Below are 12273 nucleotides of genomic sequence, written 5' to 3' on the forward strand. Positions count from 1 at the left end.
ATGTACAGAAGGACAAGAGTAAAACTTAATCCCCACTCCGCTACGTAATGGGCATTAAAATGACATTGAAGAGCAAGAACTCCAATAAGGAATCAACTGAAGATTTCCGCTTGTTGACTTATTTGTTTATTTAGTCTTGCTAACCAAAGGAGTAGGGGCAATAAGGCCCTTATTTGGCCCAAAAATAACTGCAAATTTAAAAGTTATCATACATAATTTTAAATTACTGAAAACTTGACTACAAGGTATTCAGAAAAATAAAACAATTTTCGACATTGAACAAGTTAGGGACGACATCAAAAGATTGATGTAGGATAAAAAAAACTTAAATCAAACAGTTTGGGGGTGGGTGTGGGGTGGGTGGGTATAAAATTCTGCAAGTTTTGTATATCTAAAATCGATTTTTACATATATCCCTATTGGTAAATCAATTCTTCCCAAATTAAATTAAGAAGGGGGTTGGGGGTCAGTGAAAAAACAATGTGAATTAAGTTATTTATCCTACATTGAACTTTTGATGTCGTCCCTTACCATATGGCAACAAATCACGACTCAATTTGCATATTTTGTAAAATTTCATGATTTTCCTTGTTTTTCATCAAATTTTAAGTATATTTTAGATTGAAAAAGTATGTGTGCACCCAAGAAAGAACTATATTTTTGGTAAGATTTTGTCAATAGATATAATAAAGCTTCTGTTAAATCATTTTGTTGTTTCTTGGCTGCGCACAATGTTTCCACAACGGAAATAAAGATTGAAAATTGCATAAATTCTGTATTTTTCATCGTTTTTGTGAAAACAGTACATATTATGACGTAATTGTGACGTCACCACATAAAAATCTTAATGATTTTTATTTTTATTTCTTGACTCTATGCATTTTAAAACATTATGTACCAATTTGAAAAAGTTATCATACAATTTATTTTCTTGGGCCAAAACCAGGCCTATTCCTATTCAAAGTTATCTATTTATGATATAAGCTTTCAAGATAACACTTAAAATGGCTAAAAATTGCTACAAAGCAATATCTCCAATAAGGAGTGAACTTACAATTTCAGCCAGTAGAACATGTGTATCACATACAGGGGAATATCTCTCAAATGGAGTCTCTGCACCGCTTTGCTCAAAATTAATCATAACATCCTATTTGAGAAAATATGTTGTTGTAATCTGTAATGATTGCATAGGGGTAGTGCACACAAAAAAAATAGTGTTTGTAGGAGATTTAAACATTTACAAAGAAAAGTGTTCAGTTAAACCATAGACATAATAGCCATAGCTATGGTTAAACAGTGTTAGTTTCAAAAATGTTTGATGTCATGAACCAAATTCTAAGTAACATTGTGTGAAACAACGATACTTTGCAAGAAAAGAAATTGGTGGAAGAAACAAAATCGAAAGGTGTTTCCAGGGCACTATGGAAAGACCAAATGTTAGGCTTATTTCTAGGATAAGAATCGAACTTGAAGTAATCGCAAAGCACAGCTGCTAACAATGTGGAGGTGGTAAATACTACATGGAAGTTCTTAAGATTGAAATTATAAATTCATCTACAATCATGTCCCTGTGCTCCACAGAGAGTCATAACAATTATATCATTATCAAACCTCAACTAAAGATATCTTCTGAAAATTTGAAGGTCCCGTTTGTTAACTAAACTACACCAAAAAACCTGTAAGATATATTTTCATCTCATCCTCTAATATAAGTGTTCTAATCAACTCATCTTTCAATGCTATTAAATAGCTCCTTTACAACGATCAAAGAACTTATTATTAACTTTTGTATTAAAACATAACCAGGTGCTCCGCAGGGCGCAGCTTTATACGACCGCAGAGGTCGAACCCTGAACAGTTGGGGCAAGTATGGACAAAACATTCAAGCGTGATACAGCTCTGAATTTGGATTGTGATCAAAATTTTGACATTACATGGGTTTTTTTTACACAAAACAAATGTCAAGATTTTACAAATCAATTAAAGATTTCTTCTTCAAACTTTTTAAATCTAAAATTAAATAGTTTATCATGACACAGCATAGGTTTCTGACACAGAACGAATGTGGTCTAATAAACTTAAAAGTTTTTTTTTGCCTTTGAGCAATTCACTATGCTGTTGAATATTAATCCTCTCAAAAAAATGTTTGAAGAAATTTTCTTTTTATTTATGAAATCTGAAATGAGAAAAATTTAACCCCCCCCCCCTTTTTTTTCACATCCCCGTTTCCCTTTTTCCAAAACTGATATCAATTCAAATTTCTAATGGAGTTTGCAACAATAACTACTCTTTTAAATACATCATAAAATATTAAAATGTAAAATATAGTGCTTGTTATCACTGAATGGTAAAGATTGGTTGGTAGTAAAAGTGAAAATACATTGTTTATTGTATAAAACAATAAAAAAAACTTCATCAGCAACATTTTATATTGGCAAATTTCCAATGAAGTTATTTACATAAAATTATTGGCAAATAAAAATAGAAAATGACATCATAGTCATGTCTGGCAAATGTCCAACATACATTATCTAAAAACATTTTAGATAAGATAAGGAAAAAAAAGCTTCATCAGCAACATTTTATATTGGCAAATTTCCAATGAAGTTATTTACATAAAGTTATTGGCAAATAAAAATAGAAAATGACATCATAGTCATGTCTGGCAAATTTCCAACATATATTATCAACTACTATTCTATACAAAGAAAGATAACTCCAATTGAAAATTAATTGCTATTGCACAATATTGTGCAATTAGATATTTCTTGCTATTGTGCAATACTGTGCAATTGAAAATTTCTTGCTATTGCACAATACTTGATATGGAATCCTGATTTGGACCAACTTGAAAACTGGGCCCATAATCAAAAATCAAAGTACATATTTAGATAAAGCATATCAAATAAGCCCAAGAATTTAATTTTTGTTAAAATCAAACTTAGTTTAATTTTGGACCCTTTGGACCTTAATGTAGACCAATTTGAAAACTGGACCAAAAATTAAGAATCTACATACACAGTTAGATCTGGCATATCAAAGAACCCATTTATTCAATTTTTGACGAAATCAAACAAAGTTTAATTTTGGACCCCCATTTGGACCAACTTGAAAACTAGGCCAATAATTAAAAATCTAAGTACATTTTTAAATTCAGCATATCAAAGAACCCCAAGGATTCAATTTTTGTTAAATATAATCAAACCAAGTTTAATTTTGGACCCTTTGGACCTTAATGTAGACCAATTTGAAAACGGGACCAAAAATTAAGAATCTACATACATAGTTAGATTCGGAATATCAAAGAACCCCAATTATTCAATTTGTGATGAAATCACACAAAGTTCAATTTTGGACCCTTTGGGCCCCTTATTCCTAAACTGTTAGGACCAAAAATCCCAAAATCAAACCCAACCTTCCTTTTATGGTCATAAACCTTGTGTTTAAATTTCATAGATTTCTATTTACTTATACTAAAGTTATGGTGCAAAAACCAAAAATAATGCTTATTTGGGCCCCTTTTTGGCCCCTAATTCATAAACTGTTGTGACCTCAACTCCAAAAATCAATCCCAACCTTCCTTTTGTGGACATAAACCTTGTGTTAAAATTTCATTGATTTCTATTTACTTATACTAAAATTATTGTGCGAAAACCAAGAATAATGCTTATTTGGGCCCTTTTTTGGCCCTTATTTCCTAAACTGTTGGAACCAAAACTCCCAAAATCAATCCCAACCTTCCTTTTGTGGTCATAAACCTTGTGTCAAAATTTCATAGATTTCTATTCACTTAAACTAAAGTTATAGTGCGAAAACCAAGAAAATGCTTATTTGGGCCCTTTTTGGCCCCTAATTCCTAAAATGTTGGGACCAAAACTCCCAAAATCAATCCCAACCTTCCTTTTGTGGTCATAAACCTTGTGTTAAAATTTCATAGATTTCTATTCACTTAAACTAAAGTTATAGTGCGAAAACCAAGAAAATGCTTATTTGGGCCCTTTTTGGCCCCTAATTCCTAAAATGTTGGGACCAAAACTCCCAAAATCAATCCCAACCTTCCTTTTGTGGTCATAAACCTTGTGTTAAAATTTCATTGATTTCTATTCACTTTTACTAAAGTAAGAGTGCGAAAACTAAAAGTATTCGGACGACGACGACGACGCCAACGTGATAGCAATAAACGACCAAAAAATTAAAATTTTTGCGGTCGTATAAAAATAGTGGAATGCACTATTTTTGGAGCGTTAAAAATTCTTTGGATGTTTTAAATAGATTACATGCTTTTGATGGTCCTTTAAACTTGGTTTATAATTTTGAATTTTCTTCTCTTTAAAGTTTAGGTGTAATTACCACCAATGATTTTCCCCTATAAGTCTTTGTTAAATTTGCACTTTTCAAAAAGTTGTGCAGAATTTATCTTTGTTTCAAATGAAGAAATACTTTGCATGAGTAAAGTTTTATCCTGTCCAGTACTATAGATAAAGTTTCACATAACATTTTATTGCATATAAGAAAATAACCATCCCTGGAAGTTAACCAATCAAATTTCCCCCTTATTTAACCTGTGTACAAGCTTTAGTAACCATGTCAGCTCAAGTTTCCAAAGGATTAATTACCTACAACTGTTAAATTCATGGGAATATTTTTTTTCCAATCTATTTTGGTATACAACCGGATGTGACGTCCCATGATTTGGTGGTATTACACCTTTACACTACACTACACAGTTTATGGCCATGTTCATTTAAGAAAAATCTAAATTCCATTTCATCAATAAATTCTTAAATATTGATAAACAACTTTCTTAATTCTAATTTTTTTGGTTCCTTAATATTTGTTATTTTCTTTTTTGGTTGTTTCCTTACCACAAATGACTTCAAACTGGTACTCAAATCTTCCATAGTATCAAAAATCTTCCATAGTAACAAAGTTTATTTGTACCTGTGGAAAGCTAATCTCACACTGAATTTCAAATCCTAATTTTAACAGTGATGTGAGAAAACTTCTCAATCTTTTGAATAAACTTACTAGTGTTCTAAAAGGTTTCTAATTTAACACTGTAATTATATTTTTGAATATTAGTTTTATCAGTGTAAATTCTGATTTTGTTATAAGTGAATTAAAACTAAACTAAATATTATTGTCAATTTGTCATATTGGTACTTTCAATCTTTTTAAAATCAAGAATCACTCAACTGGATTTTTTTTGTAGATTTTGTATCAATGACTAATTTGCTGTTTAATGTATATTAACATGATTAATGTGTGTTTAAACATTTCTGTAAAAAAATCACTCCATCTATTATATTTTCTATAAAAAACTAAAAAATAAATTGGTAAAAATCATCTTTCAAGGGCAATAACTCCTTTAAACTACAGACTCTCAAGAGCCTGTGTCGATCACTTGTATTTACCCATGCTTTGTAAATCATGTGAAATAAGGTTAAAACATAATTAATAGTATCAGATACTATTATAATGATACCAAGATAATAACCAAACATTTTCTTAAAACAACCAATTCAGGGACAGAAACCCAACAAATGATTGTCGAATTTGTAGGCAGATAGATCTTAATCTGATCAACATGTTTACCCCTGTCAGATTTGCTCTAAATGGTTTGATTTCCAGGGATGATTCCACTATATAGTTTAGGGCCGCTTAACGGCTCTTAAATCAGCCAGCGGCCCCCAAAAAAAATGTTTGAAATATAAATTCCCAATTCAGGAAAATAAAACAGAAGTCGGTATTTCCGGAAAAGTTTCCGTTACTGATTACAGCAAGTATAATTGCGTGAACCCCTGAGTTTGTCGTTAAAGCGTAGTAAAATCCGGATAAGAATGCTGACTATGATCCCATTTTATTAACAAACAATTTAATTATGTCAACATGAGGTAAACAATTTTGGCGGCCGGATTCAATTGCAGTTAAAATGTTATCGGAGTTTTTGGTCTCGTAAAAGTATATCGCTCAGCAGGTTGATCAAAAATATGCTTTTTGTCAAAATGGGTGTCAAAACAGACCTTGGCAAAAAGCAAATTCAAGTTTTCAAATTTTGATATAACATATTGATGAATGAATTTTAATGGTAAGCAGATCGCTCAGCAGAGCCGGTTATGTAATTTGATTAAAACTTGTTTTGTAAAAGAAATTATTTTATATTTTGCACTTTTTTCCGCAAAAGACAAAAGTTTGAGCGTTTTTGAAAATAAGTTGATAATAGACCATTCATGAAATGAGACCCCCCCCCCCCTAAAATACGATGTCATCATTATGGAACTGTTTCAAAAGATATGAAAATGATCCAAATAATTTTAAAGTTCACTGGTTCAATTGCTTTAAATATCTTATCAATTAACAATATATATATATACTTTTGTAATTGCTTTTCTGAATTCGACAATTGGCCAGTTCTATTTGAAATACATTTAAATCAAGGTAAGTTTATAAAGATGATCTGTTGAAAAAATACCCAATGGATGATTTTTTTTCACTGGTTAATATGGCAAGCCGTTTTGCTATTTAATATAACTTCAAAATATCTCATAAACTTTATAAGATATCTTATATAATAGTTCATTAGATATTTGATATAGTTTGAAAGATATCTTATAAAGTAAAAGTTTATAAGATATCTTATATAGTTCACAAGATACCTTAAATACTTTATGTGAAATCTTATAGTTTATAAGATATCTCATATAATTTTCTTTATCAGATATCTTATAAATTATATAAGATATCTTATAAACTATATAAGATATCTTATATAAAGTATATTTGTAAGATATCTTATATAAAGTATATGTAAGATATATATTTTAAAATGGATATTGGATATCTTCTATATTATATAAGATATCTATTTTATATAAGATATCTTATAAAAAATATTATTTATGATATCTTATATATTAGAAGAAATAGTATTAGAGATATCATACATAAATTATAAGATATTTCATATAATTTTCTTAATATGATATCCAATAAATTTTATAAGATATCTTGTACAAAACATATTTATAAGATATTTCATATACTTTAAGATATCTTAAATAAATCTTATATGTTATATGAGATATCTTATATATTACATAAGATATCTTATATATTATGAGATAATTTGAAATTCGAATAAATAGCTTAACGGCTTGCCATAGGTTTATGTTAGCTGGTACTTGTGGTATATATGTTTTTGTAATAGGCCTCGTTTACCAAAGTTAAGATCATAGTGCATCATATGCAATCATATTCATGTATTACAACTTCCCTGGTCTGAATCCAATAATTTCTTCCATCAGTGTACAGGTGAAATTAACTTAATATTCATTTTCCGTTTTTACAGGAAAAAGATCTTATTTCGTCTTAGATTGTATGCATAAAAAATTCCCAATTGGGATAAAATTTCCCAATTTGATATTCAAGGGACCCATTTGAAAACACCTGGAATCATCCCTGGATTTCAGAGATGCACGCCAAAATCTACATTTTACCCCTATGTTCAATTTTAGCCATGGCAGCCATCTTGCTTGGTTGGCCAGGTCACTGGGCACATTTTTAACTAGATACCTCAATGATGATTGTGGCCAAGTTTGGTTAAATTTGGCCCAGTAGTTTCAGAGGAGAAGATTTTTGTAAAAGATTACAAAATTGTATAAAAATTGACTATAAAGGGCAATAACTCCCTACGGGATCGACTGACAATTTTGGTAATGTTGACTTATTTGTAGATCTTACTTTGCTGAACATTATTGCTGTTTACAGTTTATCTCTATCTATAATAATATTCAGGATAATAACCAACAAGATGCCCCGCAGGGCACAGCTTTATACGACAGCAGAGTTTGAACCCTTAACAGTTGGGGCAAGTATGGACACAACATTCAAGCTTGATACAGCTCTGAATTTGGATTGTGATTAAATAGTTGACACAACATTGGTTTCTGACACAGAACGAATGTGGTCTAAAAACTTAAACTTAAAAACTTAATATTTTTAAATAGGACATTTACCTTTTATGGCCCAATATCCAAAATCTAAATACATGGTTAGATTCGGCATATCAAAGAACCCCAAGAATTCAATTTTTGATGAAATCAAAACAAAGTTTAATTTTGGACCCTGATTTGGACCAACTTGAAAACTGGGCCTATAATCAAAAATCTAAATACATGTTTTGATTCAGCATATCAAAGAACCCCAAGGATTCAATTTTTGTTGATATCAAACAAAGTTTAATTTTGGACCCCGATTTGGACCAACTTGAAAACTGGTCCCATAAGCAAAAATCTTAATACATGTTTAGATTCAGCATATCAAAGAACCCCAAGGATTTAATTTTTGTAGAAATCAAACAAAGTTTAATTTTGGACCCTGATTTAGACCAACTTGAAAACCGGGCCCAAATATCAAAAATCTAAATACATGGTTAGATTCAGCATATATCAAAGAACCCCATATATTCAATTTGTGTTGAAATCAAACAAAGTTTAATTTTGGACCCTGATTTTAGACCAACTTGAAAACTGGGCCTATAATCAAAAATCTAAATACATGTTTAGATTCAGCATATCAAAGAACCCCAAGGACAACTGATAAAACTTCTTCACACTTCATTTTAGCCTTTAGGTTATGGAAAGTTCATACATAAATAACTCTACCTCTTTTGCAAACTGAGGAAGGGTAAAACATGCCCTATGGACTTCTGTGTTATAATACTTTAAATTCCTTTCTTTTATTTCAGCATCTGTATAAGTCATTAATGGCTCCCTAAAACAGGTATCCTGTTGAGAAAAAAAAAACAGGTATCATAAACATTTTAAGCCTGAATATACCTATTATCCTGTAAAAAATATTGCTAGTTAAATGGTTTCTTTTTTTTAATGGGTTTATTGACAAAAATACATGTTTCAATGGTTATGATGCTATTAGAACTATCTGAAAAAGCAAGAAACATGAATATCGGTGTTCCTTTTTGCCTAAATTCTATAAATGAACCATTGAAAAAAACTTATAAATTAAAACTAATAATAAAATTAACCAGGTGCTCCGCAGGGCACAGCTTTATACGACCGCAGCGGTTGAACCCTGAACAGATGGGGCAAGTATAGACACAACATTCAAGCTTGATACAGCTCTGAATTTGGATTGTGATCAAATTTTTGACATAAAATGGGTTTCTGACACAAAACAAATGTCAAGATCTTACAAATCTATTGCGCAAATTATATTGTGCAATTAAAGATTTCTTCTTCATCTTTTCAAAAATTTGGAAGAAAAATAAAATTAAAACTACTACCACCCCCCTTTTTTTACAATTAGTCCATTAGTTTATATATAATTTACAAGTGATTTACAAGTAGTTTCAAGCAGGTAAATCAGAAAACATACCGAACATTGTATGTGAAATGTTTTTGAATTACCTCCCTTTTCACTGCTTTTAAATTGTCTTAATTGTCCAATGACCAGAAAAAAAACTATTTTTTCCCCTTTTTTGCCCCTAATTTCAAAATATTTTGAGCTGCAACCCCCAAAGTCAATACTAGCCATCCCTTTATGGTATGAAAACATGTGGTATAATTTCAGAGAGATTCATACACTTAAACACAAGTTATTGTTTGAAAACTACAAAAATGCTTATTTTGGACCCCCCTTTTTGGCCCCCAATTCCTAAACTATTGAGACCATAACCCCAAAAATCAATCCTATCCTTCCTTTAGTGGTATTGCACCTTCTGGTAAAAATTTTTAGAGATCTATTTACTAAAACTAAAGTTATTGTCTGGACACTAAATGGGTGTTCGAAAGACGACGACGATGCAGACAACATGATACCATTATACGACGCAAAAAAATGTTTGCAGTCGTATAAAAAAACTAAAGGCTCTTAAGAGCCTGGGTCGCTCACCTTGGTGTATGTGCATATAAAACAAAAGACACAAGATGGATTAATGACAAAATTGTGTTTTTGTGATGGTGATGTGTTTGTAGATCTTACTTTACTTTACTTTAAATTGTCTATTTTACTTACTAGTACACTTGGTACAATAAAAAACCTGATAATAAATTATTCAAATAATCCCTTTGAAAATAGTGGAATAAATTACTTTTGGAGTGTCAAAAACTCGTTGGAAGTACTTAATAAATTGCATGCATATATTGGTGATTTTGAATCTGTTCAAAGTTTTGATTTTTCTACCCTTATAATATATCACTTTGCCTCATATTCTTATTAAGAAAAAATTCACATCCCTAATTAACTGGGCATTTAAAAAGTCAGAATGCGAGTACATATGTTCAAACTCTTTTAGGTCATTTTTTAGTAGCAATAAACAAAAGAACTATGTCAATTGGACATGCTTTGATACTATATATGCGCTTGAATTTTTACTTGATAACATCTTTGTTCGCTTTGGAGATTCCGTATATTGTCAAACTATTGGAATTCCAATGGGGACTTACTGTACACCACTTATTGCGGACCTGTTTTTGTATTGTAATGAGTTACATTTTATGACTAAAATTAGCACAGACCCATCGAAACAACATTTGATACAAAAATTTAACAATACATGTACTTTTAGATATTTGGATGATATATTGGCTCTCAATAATGACGACTTCAGTACGTATACTAAAGAAATTTATCATGTTGAACTTACTCTAAATAAAGCTAATACTAACAATGACCACTGCCCTTTCCTCGATCTTGATATCTATATCATTAACGGGAAGCTTAATACAAAATTTATGATAAAAGAGATGATTTTTCATTTCCTATCGTTAATTATCCATTTTTAGATGGTGAGGTTCCCTTGTCACTATCTTATGGTGTACAATTCGCTCGTGTATGTAACAACGTATTAGATTTTAGTGAGAGAAATTTATGTATCACTGAAAAGATATTACACCAGGGTTTTTGATATCACACACTAGTCAAAACATTTACTAAATTTTATCATCGGTATAAGGAAATAATTCGTAAATATAATTCAACATGCAGACATCTTATACGTTCAGGTATTTCACATCCAATCTTTTATGGTAATATTCTTTACAAAGCACAAAAATGTCAGTATTCATCTAAAAAGCTGACAAAACCTTTAAACAGACTAATTAAGAAGGGATATAGTTACGATACTGTTGTCAGGTCATTAAAGATTGCATATTTTGGCTTTAATATTGATTAACTTATAGGGTCTTTGCATCTGAACTAAACACATTTATTTAAAAAACAGTTGTTGGCATGACACGGGTTATGTTCTTCTCATATATTTTATGATAGTATGATAGTTAACCCCTAACAGGAGGGATTGTGCCTGATATTCATATGATGAAGACATAATCTTTCAATCAGTTTAATTGAGGTCTGGAGCTGGCATGTCAGTTAACTGCTAGTACTCTGTTGTTATTTATGTATTATTGTCATTTTATTTATTTTCTTTTGTTACAAATTCTGACATCAGACTCAGACTACTCTTGAACTGAATTTTAATGTGCGTATTGTTATGCGTTTACTTTTTTACATTGGCTAAAGGTATAGGGGGAGGGTTGAGATCTCATAAACATAACCTCGCCCCAATTTTGCGCCTGTCCCAAGTCAGGAACCTCTGACCTATGATAGTCTTGTATGATTTTTAAATTTAGTGTCTTGTGCATAATTCGGAGTTTAGTATGACATCCATTATCACTTTACTAGTATACATATTTTTTAAGAGGCCAGCTAAAGGACGCCTACAGGTGCGGGAGTTTCTCACTACATTGAAGACACATTAATGGCCTTCAGCTGTTGTCTGCTGTATGGTCGGGTTGTTGTCGCTTTGGCACATTCCCCATTTCCTTTCACAATTTTATTACTGAACATCCTTGCTACTCACAATTATCTTCATCTATACACATGGAAAAAAGTATTGCAACACCTTGATTTTTTAAAACTTGAAAAATCAGCCTCTTTTTTTGGATGAAATATAATAAAATATGTGTATAATATTATTGAAACATAGTTTATGATAACATTGGCATTGAAACGAACAAAAAAGGTTTGAAAAAAAAATGATTTATATAACCACAATTTTAATACCAAAATGGAGTGTTTTTTGTACAAAAAAATGCATTTTACAACTTTTACTGTAGTCGAACATTACAATGTCAGACATTTCAAAATTAATCCTTAGATGACTGTTCACATCATGGTTGATGGTTATACGCCAAAGAATTAGTACTTTGTGCGCAGCCTCTATCCAAACAGATAACCGCATCTAAACGTCTTCTG

At 30.8% G+C, this 12273-nt stretch overlaps 1 protein-coding gene across 2 annotated transcripts in view; it reads right to left on the reverse strand.

Annotated features, from left to right (window-relative positions):
- LOC143076160 (spermidine synthase-like) overlaps positions 1-12273 on the reverse strand; it is a 61598-nt gene that overhangs the window by 7946 nt on the left and 41379 nt on the right. Inside the window, exon 7 of one of the 2 annotated variants that reach the window (XM_076251837.1) lies at positions 8664-8786. The exons of the other annotated variant lie outside the window; for it this stretch is intronic. Within the exon in view, the coding sequence (XP_076107952.1) occupies positions 8664-8786 (123 nt within the window). The remainder of the gene's footprint in view (positions 1-8663; positions 8787-12273) is intronic. 2 annotated transcript variants of the gene reach the window in all.

Source organism: Mytilus galloprovincialis, chromosome 5 (assembly GCF_965363235.1).
Source record: "Mytilus galloprovincialis chromosome 5, xbMytGall1.hap1.1, whole genome shotgun sequence".
Classification (NCBI taxonomy): domain Eukaryota; kingdom Metazoa; phylum Mollusca; class Bivalvia; order Mytilida; family Mytilidae; genus Mytilus; species Mytilus galloprovincialis.